General features: G+C 37.7%; 1 protein-coding gene across 6 annotated transcripts in view; it reads left to right on the top strand.

Annotated features, from left to right (window-relative positions):
• The window catches only part of LOC106883562 (chromodomain Y-like protein 2), a 188,995-nt gene extending 166,915 nt beyond the window's left edge, over positions 1 to 22,080 (top strand). For all 6 annotated transcript variants that reach the window (XM_052967610.1, XM_052967606.1, XM_052967614.1 and 3 more), the window contains 5 exons: positions 1,568 to 1,983; positions 5,430 to 5,593; positions 9,123 to 9,333; positions 14,415 to 14,558; positions 21,616 to 22,080. In XM_052967610.1, coding sequence (XP_052823570.1) covers positions 1,568 to 1,983; positions 5,430 to 5,593; positions 9,123 to 9,333; positions 14,415 to 14,558; positions 21,616 to 21,777 — 1,097 coding nt within the window. In that variant the 3' untranslated portion in view covers positions 21,778 to 22,080. The remainder of the gene's footprint in view (positions 1 to 1,567; positions 1,984 to 5,429; positions 5,594 to 9,122; positions 9,334 to 14,414; positions 14,559 to 21,615) is intronic.
• The last annotated feature ends 151 nt before the right edge of the window (positions 22,081 to 22,231 follow it).

Here is a 22,231-nt window from a genome sequence, read left to right as displayed (position 1 = left end):
TTTTTATTCTAATAGTATGAAATTATGCTATTGAGATTTTTGAAGTTAGATCACCACATACACAGTAGAAGAAACTAGGATGATTCAGGTAGTTCTACGTTTGGCTTACATCTGAACATTTCTAGACATATTTCAAATGTCCAGTTTACTGCCCTGATCAAATATATCCTGCCAGCATTTAGAGAAATAAATTATACTAATATTACATAATGACTGGCACTCAGTCATTGATAGCAACGAAGGTTCCAGTTGATCCAATCAACGGAACAGCTTGCTTGTGATATTAATGTGCAGTTGACTGAGCAGTCCACAGACACGTGTATCCTTAATGTAGTTCTCAGGGAGATTCAGCATGACAAAAGTTTGACAAGGCTGGCCCTTTGAAATACAGGTACTACTCATTTCTGCCAGCTGAGTGAACCAGAGCAGTGTGACATAAAGTGTCTTGCTCAAGGATTCAATGCGTCACTGGGAATGAAACTCGCAACCATACCATACCATCATGAGCCAAATACCCTAACCACTAAACCATACACCTTCACCAATCTGACACAATAATTATATCATCATCATCATGTTTTGCTCTAATGTCTCAGTTTTGGCATGGTTTCTACAGCCAGATGTCCTTCCTGATGCCAACAATTTTACAAAGTGTACTCTCCTAACATACACATACTAATATTAAAATCCTTAATTATACTTGTATATTACTTTAGCTGAGAGAAAATGAACATAGCATCATAAGAAAACTAAGCTTGACAGGAAAAAAGAAAATCTTATTTCATATTTAGATTTAGCATGCAAAAGTACACTAAGAACACCCATGAAAACATTTGTAATGAAATTTTTGTTACTTTATGTCATTCAAGGTGAACCTGTTACCGACTGATCTTTTTATAAGTACCTGGACTACTTTATTCAATGTGTTGCTCCTTTACTTTTAAGGTGGTAGAATGTTAAGAGAGATTTTCTTGATATTTCTGGCAAGTTGAGTAACCTTTGTGGTTCCTTTATTGGATTTTGACACTTGCAGTCATCAACACCATCATCAACATTTAACGCCTGTTGTCCATGCTGGCATGGGTTGGACAGTTTGACCAGGGTTGGCTAGCTGAGGGGCTACACCAGACTCCAGTCTGATTTGGCATGGTTTCTATGGCTGGATGCCCTTTCTAACACCAACCACTCTGAGAGTGTAATGAGTGCTTTTACATGCCACTGGCATAAGTGCCACTTGTGTCACAACTATGATTTCACTTGGCTTGATGGGTCTTCTGTCGCCAAAGATCTCGGTTATTCGTCATTACCTCCGCGAGGTCCAATGCTCAAAAATACTTTTTAAGTGCCACCAGCACAGGTGCTAGTTGCTCAACACTTGCACAAGTGCTAGTTATGCAACAGTGGCATAGGTCACATTGCCTTCATGGAGCATGCATCATATATTTCAAAGGAAAAGAGATTACTAAAATGGATGAGAAGTTATTTATTTTTTATATATTTCTATTCAGATGTTTCTTGCTTTGTAAAGTAAAATTGTATATATATTTTTATCTCATTTTTATTGCAGTAATTTCTGGAATTACAAATAAACCTGTCTCTGCAGTGACTGCTTACACTGCAGATGTCAGCCAGATCAAGCGTACCTCATCCATGAATCCAGCCACCATGTCAATGGATACATTGTATGGAGATGTGCCTGGATTCCAGATGTTACCAATGATCCCTACCAGCCCATCCACTAACACATACCGTTTACTCATGTCAAAAGTTCCTCCACAGCCTCACTTAAACAAGAAGCATAAACGGAAAGAAGAGACTGACAGTAGTGATGAAGAATGTCAAACTCAAATTGAACGCCGTCTCAGTGTACGCCAAAGTGAGTGTGCTTTTAGATACAAAGAAATCGTCGTCAAAAAATCAAAGGGCTACACTCAAATATGGCTGAACACTCACACTGAACTAAGAAATGCTTTAAATCCACAGGTAAGTAGATTTTCTGACATCTATTGTGTTTTAGTTCACAAAACTCAGTTAAAGTTGTTAGGTTCAACTCAATTTGCTCAAACAGCATCAGGTAATGAGAGTTCTCCAAGCAGTACCATTCTCAGCCAAGCTGCACTCTTCTTCCCAGGTGACACCTATTTCAGTCAAGTTACTCTACACAGTCCTTTGCCACGCCTTTACTGGCCTGACTCTCTTTCTCCTTCAGTTATCCACTGGATAGCTATCCTTGCTAGTATTTCCAATGGTAAGTGCAATGCCTGGCCAAGCGGCTTCATTTGTCTAGCTATGATAGTCTGTTGCAGTTCTCATGATCTCATCCTTTGTGTTGTGCTCATGCCAGCTAGTCTTCAGGATATTTCTAAGACACTGACACTGAAAAGAAAATTCATCACGTCACAAATCCTGTCTGTCAGCCTCTATGTCACACTTACATACAATGCCATAGTTGAAGTCACTAAACCTTCTTCTCTAAATTCATTATCTGTCAGTTGATGAGAGGTTTAGAACAAGTTAAATAACAGATGAATGTAGTAAAATTACAAATTTTACTAGCCTAGTTTTCAATCATGATCCACAATGGATTTTTCAGACTAAAAAAAACAAAAAAACATTGCACAACCAGAATCACTTTTTCATCTCTCTCTCTCTCCACTCACCCTCTGCCATGCTGTTTTCTCTCCCTTTTCGCCTCTCTCTCCACTCACCCCCTGCCATGCTGTTTTCTCTCCCCTTTCGCCTCTCTCTCCACTCACCCCCTGCCATGCTGCTTTCTCTCTCCCTTTTCGCCTCTCTCTCCACTCACCCCTTGCCATGCTGTTTTCTCTCCCTTTTCGCCTCTCTCCACTCACCCCCTGCCATGCTGTTTTCTCTCCCTTTTCGCCTCTCTCTCCACTCACCCCTTGCCATGCTGTTTTCTCTCTTTGCTCTTTTCTACTCCTACTGCAACAGTCTTCACTCTTTGAACAGGCTGGGTTAATTCCCTGTCCACTCAGGCACTCCCCCTTCCTCATTGTCTCTCTCTTCCATTCATTATCTACTATCGTACCCAATTTCCATCTACTTTTCCTGCTCCTGCCCTAATAACTATGCCCAACCCTTCCTTCCCAGCATGTCAGCCTTCTGGATCCCCCTCTCCTTCCTGCTCATTTCATTCCTGCAGTTGTTGACTTACAAAGGACCAAGAGCATTAATGACATCAATTTTGCCCGTCTAGGATGGCTTGCAAAGGTCCTGATCATTGACTCTTTCTTCAGACCCAACAAATTTAGAGAAAATAAAAAAAATAAGAATGCTCGGAGTGGTTGGCGTTAGGAAGGGCATCCAGCTGTAGAAACTCTGCCAAATCAGATTGGAGCCTGGTGTAGCCATCTGGTTTCACCAGTCCTCAGTCAAATCGTCCAACCCATGCTAGCATGGAAAGCGGACGTTAAACGACGACGACGATGATGATGGATTGAAAACCACACTGTATATTGTTTTCATCAGCTTATCTGCATATTTATTCTGCTCAAGGTCTATCTTGTGTTTGCAGGTAATATACACATATCTTATTATTTCAGCATAGATAAGAAGCTTTGCTTTTAGTGTGTATCTTTGTGGTGTATGACCTCTTTGGTGGATGAACTGTTATTACACGAACAGAATGCAAGTGACCAAATAAGCAAAATTCCCACTTGCCTGTGTAAGCATTGAATGTGGAACACGATCTGAATTATATTAATTTTTTTTTTTTTCAGCTTCAGAATGTAAACCCCTGTCAAATTAGTATGACAAAAGTATACAGAATATTGTGTGTGTGTGTGTGTGTGTGTGTGTGTGAGAGAGAGAGAGAGAGAGAGTATACACACATTGCTAGGATAATATCTAAATGCATAGAAAATTCAAATCAGAGTTGCTTCCCTTGCACAATGCAGCGACCTACCTTGTTGATTATCAAATTGAAAATGTAATTTTGTGTTCTGGGAAATTCGGTGTACATACTGAAAGAAAAGAAGTATAAATTTTCCTATTAACCACTTAATCCATATTTATTTGAAAGTATATCTACAATATTCAGTGGATACTACAGCAATTGGGACTTCATACCTATAGAATCTTATTTGTCAAACACAAACACATGTGTAGTAAGAATTGTAGACATGAAATATCAATTTCAGTAGCACTCAATTACCATTGACAGGTAACAAATATAATGAAAAGTAAGAAAATCACAGCAAGTTGCTATATTAGTGTATTTGATTAGAAAATTACTATTTTTTAGTCTCACGATGAGAGATATTCAGTAACAGTACTTTGAAGTAAAGATTGTTTTGTCAACATAACATGGCAGTCCTGGTTTAGGACGAATGTTGCTGCAATTTAGCTCCAGGAGACATCGTCTCCAGCTGGCTATACAACATGATCTGTTCCCTTGTTCGAGAGACAATATCTCCTGGGGCTAAATTACAGCAACATTTGTCCTAAACCGGGACTGCCATGTTATGTTGGCAAACAATCTTTACTCCAGTGTATTTGATGTTTTTGAAAGCGATAACATTGGGTTATCCAATCCTCAGTTTGCTTTATTGTCTATTCTGTCAGTCTTTGTAAACTACAAGGTATAGATCCTCCCATTTTAGACATTGTAGGGAAAGTCTTGATGGTAATTAGGCTGGGAAATATAAATGGTCCAAGTAACTACATGGAAGCACTATGGATAGTTCTGGGCACAGGGATGACTGTGTGATTAAAAAGTTTGCTTTGCAATGACTTGGTTTTGGTTTTGATCACTCTGTACAGCACCTTGGGCAAGTGTCTTCTACCTTAGGCTCATATTGATCTAGACATTGTGAGTGAAATTTGTATATAGAGACTAGGGAAGTCTGTTGGTTGGATCATCCATGCTTTTGAGTGTTGGGGTTACTCTTACTGCCCTGTTGAACTTCCTCTGCCATCTTGCCTTTAGGTGCTTTCAGCAGAGTCCACTTTCTTGTATGCACTTGGACTATGTCTCCAGTCTGGTGATAATTTCCTCACTTCCTTCTAGTTTCAGATGCCCTGATAAGGGTCACAACCACTGCCCTTCCTCCTCTGTTTAAGCCTTAAAGAATAAATAAAAATAGCAAAGTAAATTCACATTACATGTCTGTATACTATAAGGTAAATGATCAAACATATACAAATAAGCTGAATGGGAAACATCAATAATTTCTGTCTCTTTCTGTCTCCTATGAATTGCATAGAAGTGAGTGCATTACGGTTTGTGAACTGACTGAAGTGTGGTGGTCAACTGATAGTTTCTTCATCACCATAGATATTTTTTTTTTTTGTTACTAAGAGAAAAATTGGTGGTTTCTCTCTTTCCCGCCCTATACTGTTCATAAATGCTGTATTTGCTGTTATTTCTTTTGTAAATATAAATTTGTTTTCTTCTTATCATTTGCTAGGTTATTCAAGAAGTTGTGTCTGCCTTAAATTCTGCCAAATATGATGACAGTCATCTTGTGATGTTTTCCAGTCTTGGCAGTGTCTTTTGCTCTGGCATAGACCTCCATTTTCTGCTAACTGGTGAACGTAAGGTACAAGCCAGAAAAATGGCAGATGCACTCAGGTAAGACTATATATATGAGGGAGAGTCAAAAACTTAATGCACTCTTGTTTTTTCACTGTATTCACACAAAAGCACGGGATAAACAAGTACATCATTTTTCTATATAGTTTCCTTCCTTTACAATGCACTTGGTCCAGCAGTCCACAAGCTTTCATATTCCCTCCAGGAAGAAGGTCTACAGTTGGTTGTGCAACGATTTATGCACCACTTCCTTCACATCTTTATCTGTAGGAAATTGACAACCTTGTAAATTATCTTTGAATAGTCCAAAGATATGATAGTCAGAAGAGGTCAGAACTGGGCTGTAGGCAAGATGTTCTTGATTTTGAAGTTTACCTTGTCCAGATGGTTTTACTGTCATTCAAACACAAAGACTCTCTAAAAGTATCTGAAGACACACATGCACACAGAGTTTGCCATAGCTATGTAGTAAGGTTATGTGAATGATGGCTAAAGCTCTATCATTCTGGATGGATGATAAAACCCAATATTACCCAATAAACCTAATACATATTTACAGGCATTGATGTGTGGTTAGAAGCCTGCTTCCCAACCACATGGTTCCATGTTCAATCCCACTGCATGGAAGGTGTCTTCTACTATAGCCTCAGGCTGATCAAAGTCTTGTGAGTGGATTTGTGTGTGTGTGTGTAAGTGCAGATATTTTTACAAAGTTAGGGATCTATCTAGCTTGCGAACTGGTGTTGGTTTGTTTACGTCACAGTAACTTAGCATTTTGTCAAAAAGAATAAGTACCAGGCTTAGAAAGAATAAGTCCTGGGGTCGATTTGCTCGACTAAAGGCGGTGCTCCAGCATGGCCACAGTCCTGGGGTCAATCTGTTCAATTAAACCCTTCAAGGCAGTACCCCCAGGATGGCTGCAGTCTAATGACTGAAACAAGTAAAATACAGAAAATATAGTATATAACATAAACAGAGCCTGAAAGATTGCTTTAAGATGGATATGGCGTATTTTATAAATATGCTTGTTCAAGTATCATAATAGCACAAAACTTAGTAACTCTTTTGGTTGTGTATTTAATTTGATATATATTCACAAATGTTTTTATTAATCAGTATCATCAAAATTATATCTTCTTTGTTTTACACAATTTTAATTAATATGGCAACTTGTGGAGCCAATCTCCCATGTTTACATGTGTGTGTGTCTGTGTCCCCGTTCCAAGCAATCTAACTCAAGGGACATAATTCTGTAAGACATTGCAACCTAGCCGAGAACACATTTAATTCATGACATATTTACATTAAATATTATTTTCTACTTCTTTTCTCTCTCTTTCTCTCCCTCCCTTCCCTATCCTTTCTACAGCCATTCACTTTTACCCTTAATTTTGGCTTTTATCTTACAACATTCTGTGAAAAGTATAACATTTCCATAACTGCACTGCAGTCATCATCATCGTCATCGTCATCGTACGTCCGCTTTCCATGTTGGCATGGGTTGGACGGTTTGACTGAGGACTGGCAAGTCAGAAGGCTGCACCAGGCTCCAGTCTGATGTGGCAAAGTTTCTACAGCTGGATGCCCTTCCTAACACCAACCACTCTGAGAATGTAGTGGGTGCATTTATGAACCATGAGGGCCAGTCAAGCTGTTCTGGCAATGACCACGCTCAAAAGGTGTTTTTTACGTGCCACCAGCATGGGAGCCAATCAGCAGCTCTGGCAACGATCACGCTCGCATGGTGCTTTTAACGTTCCACTGGTACTCGTGCCAATCAGGTGGTACTGTCATCGGCCATGTCAGCGATTTTTATTTCACTTGACTCAACAGGTCTTCATAAGCAAAGTTTATTGTCCAATGAATGAGGGGTACTCATAAGTGGGCTGGTTACACCCACTGGCATAGACCACGGGTTATGGTCTAACTTGGCTTGTCGGGTCTTCTCACGCACAGCATATTTCCAAAGGTTTCGTCAGAAGTCATCGCCTCGATGAGGCTCAATGTTCGAAGGTCTTGCCTCACCACCTCATCCCAGGCCTTCCTGGGCCTACCTCTTCCACAGGTTCTCTCAACCGCTAGGGTGTGGCACTTTTTCACACTGCTATCTTCATCCATTCTTGCCACATGGCCATACCAGCGCAATCATCTCTCTTGCACACCATAACTGATGCTTCTTAAGTCCAACTTTTCTTTCAAGGTACTTACACTCTGTCTAGTATGCACACTGACATTACACATCCATCGGAGCATACTGGCTTCATAATCCTTTCTACAAAAGGCACAAGACCTGAAATTTCGGGAAAGGGGATAGTTGACTACATCGACCTCAGTTTTCCATTGGTAACTTAATTTATCGACCCCCAAGAAGATGAAAAGTAAAGTCGACCTCAGTGGAATTTGAACTCAGAATGTACCAACAGACAAAATACTGTTAAGCATTTCACCTGGTATGCTAACAACTCTGCCAGTTCATCACCTTAATAATAATAAATGTTTCCAACATAGATACAAGGCCTGAAATTTAGGAAGGATGAGGTTTGTTGCTGAATTCAATCCTAAAACCTAATATTTGACTGATACTTTATCAACCACTAACGTTTGAAAGTCAAAGTTGACTGCAGCAGGAATTGAACACAGTGTTAGAACAAATACTGCCAAGTATTTTTTCTGATGCTCTAGCCATTCTGCCAATCCACTGTTCTCAGTTGTTTCTAACATGGGTATAAGACTTGTAATTTTGTGGGTTGCTTGACTGATACTGGGCCTTAAAATGGATTAAAGGCAAAATTAGCTTGGTAGGCTTTCCTGCAAAGAATTGCGTAAACTAACTAGTAATGTAGAGAGTAAATTTCCCAGGGGTTGAATTTTTAATTAAAACGTTTTTTTATGCCATTCAGCTTTATATAAACTTTGAAAGAAGTGAAGTTGTGAAAGGTTAAAATTTGATTTAGCATGTCTAACCCTTTAGCATTCAGATTACTCTGATAATGTGTATTCACATTGTTTGAATTAACCATGCATTATCTCATATCTTTGGTGATTGTTTATATTTAGAATGACATTGAAGGGTAGGTGTGAGAGGCCAAATTGGATCAGTTTGAATATGAAACAAGTAGAATATTTGGGCTGGAAATGGTTGGTTTAAATTCTAAAGGGTTAAAATAATGTGTATCTTGATTTATTGTTGAGTTAGCAGTTCCTATTGTTAAAGGTAGCTTTTATCTGAATAGATCTCATAAATTCCTTAGAAAAGAAAGTCTTTTCCTTAACAATTATAAGACAGGGAAAAAAATAAACACTTATAAATTTTCATTTTTATAGAGCAAATAAAATAACAATTAATCATGAATTCTGTGAAGTTAGTATAAATGGGTGAAAAAGTAGCCATTCATATTAAATATTCTCCCTCAAATTACCTTCTACCTTTTCAATGTATGAATTTCATTGTTAATTTTTCAGTAACTTGTACTCAATATTTCTCATAAAAGAACATTAATCATATGTAACAATTTTGCTACCTTTCTATATTCTTTCCATTTCATTTGATTTTTTCCCCCCTTTGCAGAGAGTTTACTAAGGCCTTTATAACTTTTCCCAAACCAATTGTGGCTGTTGTTCCTGGAGCTGCCATAGGAACTGGCATGGCTATACTTCCTATCTGTGATATTACATATGCCAGTGACAAAGCAACATTCTATTTACCTTATTCTCAACTGGGACAGACTCCAGAAGCTTGTGCCTCTTACACACTTCCTCTTGCTGTTGGTATTGCAATGGTATGTATGCTACTTAAAAAAAAAAACATGATTTCTAACATATGCAATAACTCATCAGCACACATAATATATCATATGCAAATATACAAACTTCTAGCAAGATGGCTGTTAGACATATTACAATAGTTGCCTTTCTTGTTCTCTCCCTTTTTATTACTAGATGTTATCTCAATGTTAATTAAGTTAATGACCATGTTCTAATCAATTGGCCATTGTAACTATTATATCATTACAGAAAGAGGTTACAGATACTATTTTTGCAGAACAAACAACACCATTCTCAACATAATATTACGCATCATTTATGTAACATAGAATGCCTTTAGATACTGCTTTGTACTGCTGCGTCATTGCTTGTCATAGTCACTTGTCATTTCCTTCATAAGGTTTAGCATTCTTCAACACAGACTCCCATTTCTTTGACATTCTTCTTCCTCAGGCTCCTTCCACTTGGATTACTTGATTCTTCTTTATCCAACTATCATTTTTGATATCCATCACATGTCTGTATCAGCTGTCTTCTGTCTTGTACACAGTGGATGATTTCTCCAATGCTGATTTTTTTCTCTTATTGCACTCCCTCATTTTTGCACACTAACATTACATGCCTAATGGAACATACTTGTCGCATTTCTTTCCAGTTTTTGTACTTTCTTAACATTCAGTCCATGTCTTGGTACTATGTAGTCTTATGTACAGGCAACATGCAATTTGCCTTTCACTCAAAGAGGAAACTCCTTTGTTGCCAGCTGAGGTATTAACCTTACTCTGACTGCTTTGCTTTCGTAACACTTAATTCCACTATGGGTAAACTCGCCTAGACAACTGGAGCAGTTAATGATTTACGAGGAGGTGCTGAAAAGTTCCTGATTTTAAGGGTTTCATGAAAGACCTTCCAAGTTCCTTTACAAGGCTTAGAAAAATTGAAGAATCGCTGCAATAAGTGTGTGAATCTGAGAGTGGAATATGTTGAATTCAATCATAATTAACTAATCCTCTTGTGTTTTCTTTTACCCAAAGCTAGAAATTTTTCAGTACCCACCTTGTACAGCTAACCTGTGCTCCTCAAAGGTTGCATTTCATGGGTAATCTTGCTGCTAATTACTTCTGTATATCTGCTACATACAAAATCCTTCTTTGTCACACTGCCTGTAGTCCGATTGCATCTTTTGTGTGCTCATTGATTGAGCACACAGTACAAAAGTCTTACATTAAATTTTTGTATCTTTTTTTGCTGAGTAAAACTTCTTTCTTTGCTAGGTTAGACCTTTTAATTATAGACCCTACTTCCTTATTCGGAACTTTTCTTGAAATTCTTTGACTGATTTCTTTATTGGCTTATACACATTCAAATGGATAGTTCATTTTTAATTGTTTAATTATGGACTTGAGAATTATAATAAACAGGATGGGACTGTAAACCAAGTTCTGATGGATACACTGAATTCATCACTGAACTTGTTACTAACTCTCACTTTATGAATAACACCCTTGTATAGCTTGTACTACTCTCTAAAGCTTTTCATCTCTATTGTGCTTTTTAATGACTACCAGACAACAGAGCATAATTCATTGTCAAAAACCTTCATTGTGTCAACGAATGCTATATCTAGTGGTGTGTTCTTAACTGTTATAGTTTACTCAATAAAAAGAATATGTTGGTGGTGTCCTGTTATAGGTCAAACCCAAACTGCAGTTCACCTTGATAAACTACCCTGCCACTTTTATGACTTGGTCCATGTTGTAGGGAATTAGTAATAATGGTACACCCTCCCACATGACGAATGGAATAACATAATCACTATAAGTAAAGAGAAGTACATGAAGTACTGGAGTACATAGCAGGCGGTCAGAGATAGTTGTGTCTTTACTGATTTTACTAAGTATACTGTATACCGAAGTGGTGTTATAACAATCCAACATTTTAAGGATTATAACAGTGGCGACGAGGATTTAAACAACTCATGAGGAATTAATAATCTTGACAAAGATAAACCAATTCATGTGAATTCAGTAGAAACTCAAAGAGAATTTAAACAACTCACGAGGAGTTAACAAACTCACAAAAGTTTTTGTTGTGTGAATTTTACAAAAAAAAATCGTAAAGTTATGGAAAATTTGTTGGCCAGTTTGCTTGATTTGCAAAAACAACAACTGAAAGAACAACAACAGCAGCAGCAGCTACAACTGAAAGAATAACAACAGCAGCAGATGCAACTGCAAGAGCAACAACAACAGCAAATAATATTACAGCAACAAATGCTGCTATTACTGAAGTCATCAGGAAAATCAGAAAAAGTGTTCTTGCCAGACTATATAGGGAGCTCCATAACAGAGGTCAAATACGAACCCGACAAAGGAGTTACCTTCAAAGTATACTACGGAAGATATGAGCAAATCTTCGAGAAAGAATTTAAAGATTGGGACCATGAGATGAAAACGTGCTTAATCTTAAAAAAACATGCAGCAGCAGAACATGAGTGTTACAGCAATTATGTACTCCCAAGAAAACTTCCTGACGTAAACTTTAACGACACAATAGATATATTGTGTAACATTTTTAGTGTAAAAAGCTCATTGTTCAATATACGCTAGAAGTGTCTGAACAGAGAGAAAAACAATGACGAGGACTACATCACATATGCTGGTAGAGTTTACAGGGAATGTAAGAAGTTCAGGCTGGATGAATCAATGCCAGATATGTTCAAATGCCTGATTTTTACACAGGGACTAACTGCAGAAAGAGACACAGAAGTTAGAACTAGAATTCTTGCTAAGCTGGAACAAAACCAGGATGTAACCCTACAGCAAGTATCAGAAAAATGTGAAAGGATAGTCAAATTAAGACATGACACAGGAAATTGAATGGAAAGATTATTTCCAAGTAAAACAAGTGCGAAATAGTCAGAATAGAGATAAAGTGTTTTCTATAAAACAAGGCAAAAATCAGGGAATAAACCTATGTTTTGCATGTGGAGGTATACACCTGAGGAAAAATTGTCTAGTTAAAAAAATGTTAAAATGCAATTGAACCCTGATAGCGATATTACCATTATAAATGAAAAAGGCGTGGAAATATGTCAGTTAGCTGAAATTAATTAAATCTAAAAAGGTAGTACTTGGTGTTATGAGAAAAAGATTATATTTTATCAGTGAATTCATATGTAATGTAACATTTTGAGGTCAAACAACAAAGCAAAGATATATGTGTTAAGAAAGCTCATTTAATCTGTTCAGCACAGAGTGGATGGAACTATTCAGAGTATGGAATACACCCATAAGTGTTTTGTGTGGAAATATAGTTGGTTCAGTCGAACGTTTGAATGTGGCTAAGGGATTGAAACCAAAAATTGCAGTAAAACAAAGTGGAACACCTATATGTAAGCCAAAATGAAATGAAAAATTGCCCATAATAAAAAGTAAACATTGTTTAAAAGTAGATGTTCCGTGGTCAAGACTACTCATCGATTTCGCTGGTCCTTTAAACAGTTCTTACTACTTAGTGGTAGTTGATAGTTTTACGAAATGGCCTGAAATTTGTATGTGTAAAAAAACCAACCTCTTCAACTGTGATGAATTTTTTACATGAATTGTTTGCAAGGTTTGGCATCTCAGACAAGATAGTATCTGACAATGGAACACAATTTTGTGTCTAGTGAATTTTTAAAATTTTGTGAAATGTTCACGGTAGAACATAAAACTATGTCGCCACACCATCCCGGATCTAATGGACAAGCAGAATGCTTTATTGATAACTTCAGAAGTGCCCTTAGAAAATCGAATAAGGAAGTCATGGATGGGGTAGCACTACAACAATTTTTAAGAGTGTTCTGTATGACACCAAATTGGAATACACCAGCAGGTATCTCACCAATGGAGCTGATGTTTGCAAGGAAAATAAAATCAGTCTTTGATAAATTGCAACCTGGCAAGAAAAGAAAAAGTGTCAGGGAAGACATAGCAAGATTCTTTCAAGTTGGTGCAAAAAGTGTATATGAAGGCATACAAGAATGTAAAGCAGAGTTGGGAAGATGGCGTAATTACCAAATGCGTAGGTAAAATGATGTATTGGGTAAAAAGTAGAAAAGGCATACAAAAGGGACACAGGAACCAACTGGAAAAGAGATTCGCGGAAAGCGAACCAAAGAGGTTGAAGGAACCGATGGAATGGTTGTACGATGCAGTCCAAGTACCAATGCCACTAGGTGATTGAACCCATGCGTACAAGTGAGAGGAAAAGAAAACATAGAAAGTTCCTGAAAATAGATGCTAAGTACAATAAATATTAAATTGTACGAAAATAAACACTTAAAAAAGAAAGGGTGAATAAAAAAAAATTATTGCTAAATAAAATGACACCTCCTAAGAAAAACTTAATAGGGAAGATGTTAGAGGGAATTAGTAATAATGATACGCTCTTCACACATGACAAATGGAATAACATAGTCACTATAAGTAAAGAGAAGTATGTGAAGTACCGGAGTACGTAGTAGGCAGTCAGAGATAGTCATGTTTTTACTGGTTTTACTAAGTATACTGCATACCAAGGTGACGTTATAACAATCCAACATTTTAAGGATTATAATAGTCCATCATCTTAATACCTCTGTAATTCTTTTCCCTGCATCAGTTGATGCTGCAGCTGCTGTGACAGCCATTACTGATAAACTCTTCTACTCTGATTATAAACTTACTTTTTGTTGATTGTATCCTGAATCACGCTGTTTTTCAATTTGAAACACATCTTGCTTGTGCTGCGGTTGTTATGATGTAAAATATTAGCCAGTTTTTTACTTTCAGCTTCTCTCCTTGCTAGATATGCCTTATCTTCTCTTCTACTTAGCTGATATCATTACTAGTGCTATAAAAAAAAAAGATAGTTGCTCACTAATAAATTATCAACAAATATCTAAATATGCAAAATTATTTCTTGTAAAGCAGTCACAGAAAAACACATTTCAAATCATCCACTAGAACAAAAGTAAAACTGTTCCTTTATTAAAGAGCAGCTTATTTAAAGATTGTTGGGCATGTTTACTGTACCTTATTTTGTCTTCATTTTTTTTTCCCTTTTGTCTCAGGCCAATGAACTGTTGTTGGGTCGGCGGAAAGTAACAGCAACTGAGGCTCATCAGCTGGGTTTAATCTCTCAAGTCTTCTGGCCTACGTCTCTCATGCAAGAGGTCATACCTCGAATTCAGACTATGGCTAATTCTTCAGCAAAGGTGATTTTTTTTTTGCTATTTTCTGTTTTCTCACAAAATAACATACAATAGTTTTAAGTTGCTGTTTGATAAAAAATAATGCTAATTTATCAAGTGAGAGGGAATACTTATTCGTAAAATATACTTGGTTTATAAAGTGTATGTGTGGACACGGTTGTGTAGTTAAGAAGTTCTCTCATGCACATGGTTCTTGGTTCAGTTCCACAGAACAGTGCCTCAGGCAAACATCTTCTATAACCTTGTGCCAACTAATGCCTTGTGAATGGATTTATTAGATGGAAACATTTGTAAAAGTTTGTCATGTAAGAGAATGTGTGTGTGGTTATTGGCATATCATGGTTTCATTTAAACAAAATGGTTATGTTGTTTACATGGATTGTTGCCATTACAACTGGTTGCTCTGTACTTTTGAAGATCTGTGGAATAAGAAAAACAAATGAGAATTAGCAACAAGATGTCTCACTGTAATATCTTGCCTCAAATAAGTGTTTGTTTAATCCATGCTAGTATGAGAAAACATGTTAAATGAACAAATGAATGAATTTGTGTGCATGTATATATGTGTGTGTGTGTGTGTGTGTGTGTGTGTATTTATACACACTATCATTTAAGTCTGTCTTCTATGCCAGCATTGTTAGGTTTCACTGGATCCAACAAACTGGAGGACAGTGGTGAGCTCCAATGCCTGTTTTGGCATGATTTCTATGGCTAGTTGCTCTTCCTAATGCCAACCACCTTATAGAATGTATGTGTGTGTGTATAGTCTCAAGAAATGAATGACAAAAGAACAGAAGTTAACATCTTCATTAGCTTACAGCTGTTTCTGCGATAAGAAGCAGTACACTCAGAGCTGAGTGATTGTGCAAAATCCAAGTTCCCGTGAAGCCATTTAAATGGCTTATAGCAGGAACAGGTGAAAGCTAATGAAAGGGTTTGCATAACATCTGTTCTCTTGTACATTAATTGATATTTTGCTCAGTACTCACCTGATGCTTTACTCTTAAGCACCTGTATATTGAGTTCTAATAATTGGTCATTAGTATTACTATCCCAAGTGAAATTATAAAACGTGTGTGTGTGTGTGTGAAGCATTGTGAAATAGTAATGATATTAAGAAAGCCACTACAATGCAAGTTTCAGAATAAGGAAGGTAAACAGCTTCTACACCAAAGCAACCCAAGGACAATGGTTAATATTTTTACCTTATATTTTAATACTTTGGGTTTTAAATTCTCTTATCAAGAAAACAGAAGGCCAACCAGCTTATTCTATCTGTGCAGATCAAAATAACTAATTAGTTATTTTTCAAATGTTAACACTGTTGTCAGTAGACAGATTAAGTATATTAATCATGATAGCTTCTTTAGTCCTTAGATTTCCAATATTTCTTTTTAGGGTCTTATTAGTAATTTTGATATCCTTGTATGATGTCTCTCCTGATGTATATACTAAGCCTGAGGCTTTAGTATAAACGTGCTCGGGTGTGTGTGTGCGCATATGTGTATGCGTGTCTGTGTAAATTCTTGTATTCAGCAATTTACAGAATGTAAATATTAACAAATATTGAAATTTAACAATTCCCTATCAACAAATCTGATAGCTCTTTCCTTTTGAAGATGTATAAGAAATAAAATAGGTAAGGATTTGTGTCAGGAAGGGCATCTGGCTGTAACATAATAATATGCATTCTTAATATATATGCCCCAATAATTTATATTCATGTAACCTATTCTAACATTAAATAAAATGGCATAATGAATAAATGGTGTTATAGGTTCATAAAGGTATCTCCACATTATTGATGGGGCAGTTGGCTAATGTACCAGCATTGTTGCTATGTGTAGGTCAACTCCCAGGCAGGCATTTTTCAAAGAAAGTTCAGTGTGTGTAGACTTTATAATAGAAGACACCTACCCAAGATGCCCTGTAGCAGGATTGAATGCAAGACCACATAGTTGGGAAGTAAGCTTCTTAACCACACAGCCACGTCTGTTATGTATACACAGTATGTCGATAAGATTGGATTTAATAGATAAGGCTGATCTCTAATGCACAAACAGGCCCCTGGAGGCACTTCTCTGTAAAATTTAGTGTTATTGGATTATCTCTTTGTGAGCTTCAGTTGGAAATCAAGCAGAATGAGAGAATTCTGATGTTACTCAGGTGTGTCATTTCAGAATCTGCACCGTTTTGAACACACATACACTAATTGAATTGCCTCCTCATGAGACGATAGCAAAAGAATGTCATCTACATATTTTGTAAAGAATTTTTCAAGTCATGGGAAAGCACTCTCCTAATGACCCTTATATGCATTTTAAAAAATTTTAAACTTCTGTAATGCTTACACTGATAACATATTGTTTATTTTTTATATTAATTTTGTGATTGCAGAACTGGTTATAAATGAAAAGACTGCACTTTTTCCCACATCATCACTGTATTTAATTTCATATATATGATAAATATTACCTGTGCATTTTTAAAATTCAAACATACATGTTAATTTTTGTAACATCACATTAATGCATATGTTTGCCAAATTCTTATACAAAGAGGCAAAATATTTTACAGTGGACAGAAACAAAAGGAAAACCTTCAGATATATTTGCAGATCTTATGAATGCTACATATTCCTGCATAAATATTGTATAGTACAATAAATCTCCTACAAAATGCTTGACAACTACAAAATTTAAAAAAAATTATACAAACATATGCACTAGCAGCACACACACACACATACATACATGTGTGTACACGAACACAACATATACAGTAACCCTTTGACTATTGTGGGTGTTACATTCCAAAAACCTTGTGATAGGTGAAAATCCACTGTACTGTATATTTTTTTATTTTTATAATTTGTATATATTTATTTTATTTTAAATGCAAAACAACACCATGGAGGAATCGATGTAAGCTTAAATAATGAACCATGATATGGCGAGAGATTACTGTATATACACATACATCTATATATTTGTTTTCTTTATGACCAAGAGACTCTGCTGCATGTTACAACCTGAAACACCTTTAAGTTAATGAATCCTAGCTATAGTTGCTTACTCTTAACCTTTTTCTTGTATTTATCACACTAACAAAAAGATGTCAGAGATGCTGCGTGCTGGCACAAACCAAAATAACATATTTCCTCAACTAATTCTTTTCCTAGTTGTGCTATGTCTCATTCTGTTATTTTCATAATTTGGTCTGTCAGTTTTTTGCCTCCTTAGTTGCTTCTTTCCAGAGTATCTTCTGTGCTTCTGTAGCAGTTGATGATGACGACGACGATGCTACTTTAGCCTTTGAGTATGGCATGATCATCACCATTATTTAATGTCTGTTGTCCATGCTGGCATGGATAGGACAGTTTGACTAGGGGTGGTAAACTAGAAGGCTGCATCAGACTCTAGTCTGATTTGGCATGATTTCTTCGGCTGAATGCCCTTCCTAATGCCAACTACTTTAAGAGTGTAATGGATACATTTGCGTTACACCAGTATCTGCCATGACTGCGATTTTGCTCAGCTTGATGGGTCTTCTCAAGCACAACATAATGCCAGAGGTCTTGGTCGTAGTCTCCATGAGGCCCAACACTTGAAAGGAGCTCAGCCACTTCACCTCTGTGAGGCCCAACATTCGAGAGGAGCTCAGCCACTTTGTCTCCATGAGGCCCAATGCTTGAAAGTTGCATTTTATGTGCCACCAGCACAGGTGTCAGTTATGTGACACCAGCATCAGCCACAACTATGATTTCACTTGACTTGACAGGCCTTCTCAACCACAGCATATTGCCAAAGGCCTCGGTCACTAGTCATTGCTTCTGTGAGGCTCAAAGTTTGAAGATCATGCTTCACCACCCTGTCCCATGTCTTCCTGAGTCTACCTCTACCACATGTTTCCTCCACAGTTAGAGATTGGCACTTTTTTTCTCAGCTGTCCTCGTCCATACACATCAGATGAAACCAGTGCAGTCATCTCTCTTGCACACCACATCTGATGTGTCTTATGCCTAACTTTTCTCTCAAGATGCTTACACTCTGTTGAACATGCACATTGACATTGCACATCCAGTGAAGCATACTGGCTTCATTTCTTTCAAACCTACACATGTCCTCGGCTGTCACAGCCCATATTGTACTGCCATGTAGCATAGCTGTTCACACACAGGCATCATACAATCTGCTTTTCACTCTGAGAGAGAGGCTCTTTGTTGCCAGCAGAGGTAAGAACTCTCTGAACTTTACCCAGCCTAATCTTATTCTCACAGCTATGCTCTCAGAGCATCCACCTCCACTACTAACTTGATCACCTAGATAACGGAAGCTATCTGCTGCCTCTAGCTTACCCCACCTGGCTGTTGATGGAATCTATTTTCTGTATATTTTGGGTAGTTTATTGTACCTATGCGTCTTCCACATACAAAAGCTAGTTTCCCTATTAACCTTCGTCTGATATTGCTGCACCTTTTATGTGTCCAAAGCTTACACTAGGTGCATATTATGGAGTTACTACCTACACCTTTTCTACAGATCAAGCAGGGCCATCTACTTGAAGGGATTTGTGATCTGTCTGCCTTCCTATTTACTAAGACTTTGGTTTTAGCTAGGTTAACTCTAAGGCCCTTCGATTCTAGACCTTGCTTCCATGCCCAGAATGTCTTCTCTAGTTCTGGTAGTTATTCAGCTATAAGAGCAAAGTCATCAGCATAGAGGAGCTCTCAGGGGCAACCTGTCTTAAATTCCTCTATTATTGCATGGAGAACTATGATGAACAAGAGGTTGCTGAGCACCAGTTCTTGGTGAACCCCTACTTGTACCCTGAATTCTTTATTATACTCATTGCCACCCCTCACCTTAGTGATGGCATCCCACTACATGGCTTGTACAGCTCTCACCAACCACGTCTATCCCTAGTTTCCACATTGACCGTCAGATAAAGGAATGGGGGACCCTGTCAACAAAAGCCAAGTACAAAGGTTTATCTTTGGCTATGTATTTCTCCTGCAGCTGCCTTATCAGAAATATAGCATCAGTGGTGCTTCTCCTTGGTACAAAACTAAACTGCGTTTCATCTAGACTAACTCTCTCCCTAATTAGTTGGGCTATGACTCTCTCCATAACTTTCATCACCTGATCCAACAATTTGATACCTCTGTAATCATTTCTATCTAAGGCATCACTTTTACATTTGTCGCAGTTGACTATGGTGCTGCTACACCAGCCATTGGGTATCACACCTTCATGAACCACCTGATTTACAATATGGTTGACTAGACCATAACCCACACCCAGATATTTTAAGCATCTCAATGGTGATACCTGACGGACCAGGAGCTTTCTCTGTCTTCATATCCTTAATTGCTTTATCTACCAAGGTACTCTCAATTTGGATAGCTGGTCCCTCAATTGGGTCAACATATGGCAGACTCTACTCCTCCCATTCATTCTTCACATTTAGTAGTCTTTCATAATGGCATTTCCAAGCCTCTTTCTTTGCAGAATCATTAAGTGCAAGTGCACTATCATCCATCCGGACACATTTCTCTCCTATGACATCACAAATTTCTCTCACGCACTGTCTTGCAATCCAAAACACTTCAGTTCTTTGGTCCTCACATCACCGAACATATGCAAACTTCTTTTCTACTTCTTCCTTGGCTAAATATACCTGTCTTCTAGCTTCCCTTCTGGCTATCTGATACAGTTCTCTGCTACCTCCACTCTTCCAGGCCTGTTTCTTTGCTCTAATAGTCCTGTCTACAGCATTGTTCTACCACCATGTTACCCAAGTTCTAGATGGGATTTTGCACAAGCCACAGATTTGGTCTGTGGCACTCAGCAAGCTGTCTCGCAGGAATTCCCAGTTGCCCTCTATGTCACAAGTCTGTAGCTCCTTCCTCTCATCAAACTTTTCAATTAGGATGTCCCTAAATCTTTGACCATAGGAAGGGTCCTTAAGCTTCCAAATCCTTCTTTTCTAGATTGGTCTGCTTCTTGGCACCCTTCTGGCTTGCAGTCTGAAGTCACTAATGACTAGTCTATACTAGGGGGTACATTCTTCACCAGGGAGGGTCTTTGTATTTAAGAGCAACCATATATCCTGCTGTCTGGTGAGAATGTGATCAATCTGGCTAGCACAGTCACTCTCCACATACACCCTTGCAACCTCTATCCACCTACTCTACCGGTTCTGTCCTGGCTATCTTTTATTTACTTTGTCTTGTACCTTGTCAGCTCACGCTCCACCCCAATTCCTCTCTCATACTCATGTATAATGCAAGCAACCATGTTTATCTTCTGCATATAAATACATGTATGAAAAAGAAAAACCTGAGTGATTATTCTACAAAAATAAGTATGTGTCTGTGTGTAAGTATGCCCCTTTACACACAAGCATGTTTGTGCAAACACTCCCCTCCACTTTTCAGTCTACCATGCGTTTGTTTTTCGAAGTAGAGTTTTATGTCTGGATGCCCTTCCTGATGTCAACCCTTTTAATCACCATTTTACAACATGCAAGGACACAGTGTTCTAATTCTAAAGACTGTGATACAGATGGTTTGCTGATGTATATATACATGGCATACACATGTGTACCTGCTTACTCTTGTAAATTAATTTGTAAATCTGTGTATATGTGTATTTTTGCATGTATGTGAAGGTGCATGGCTCAGTGGTTAGAGTATTGGGCTTACAATCATGAAATAGTGAGTTCAATTCCTGGACCAGGCTGTGTGTTATGTTCTTGAGCAAGACACTTTATTTCACGTTGCTCCTGTTCAATCAGCTGTAGAAATGAGTTGCAACATCACTGGTACCAAGCTGTTTCAGCCCTTGCTTTTCCCTTAGATAACATTGGTGGCAAAAAGAGGGTAGGCTGGTATGCATGGGCAACTGCTGGTCTTCCATGAACAACCTTGCCTGGACTTGTGCCTTGGAGGGGAACTTCCTAGGTGCCGTCCCATGGTCATTCATGACTGAAGGGGATCTTTACTCTTTGCCCATTTGATGTATATTAATCACCTTTGCTGTTTTTGTTTTTTCTGTAGGCAATGGAAGCAACTAAATTATTAATACGCAGTCATCAGCGCACGAAACTTGAATTGACAAATGAAACTGAATGCAACTATTTGTTTGAGAGATGGTCACAGCCTGATTACCAAAAAGCAATTCATGAATACCTAAGTGATGAGAAAAACTTCTCGTATTGACCAACTCCTCTGTCTATATCAGTCACATGATACTACTACTATTACTACTACTACTACATTGACTAGATGTTCTTGGTGGTTTAGTCTTTGACTTCTGTCTCATTCAGCTTCCCACTACATTGTAAGAACATTGCCCAAAGTTTTAATATGCTTTCTTCACTGTCAACTATCTCATGTCATCATTGAACATGTTATCTGATGGATCATACTCTTTTAACAATGAAACTTGATAAAATAAAAAAAAAAATGAGTAAAATAAAATTCACACACACCTCACAATCAATAAATAAAAAAGAAACAGACTTCTATTTCAAGGATTAACATGATTTTTAAGTTATCATGTGTCATTCTGCAAACTATCACAAATATACATGTATCTGTGTGCATGTGTTATTACACACACACACACACACACACACACACACACACACACACACACACACACACACACACA

The sequence above is a fragment of the Octopus bimaculoides genome, chromosome 1 (genome assembly GCF_001194135.2).
Source record: "Octopus bimaculoides isolate UCB-OBI-ISO-001 chromosome 1, ASM119413v2, whole genome shotgun sequence".
Taxonomy (NCBI): Eukaryota; Metazoa; Mollusca; class Cephalopoda; order Octopoda; family Octopodidae; genus Octopus; species Octopus bimaculoides.
Note: the sequence above shows the minus strand (reverse complement) of the source record. Positions and strands in the feature narration are given on the sequence as shown.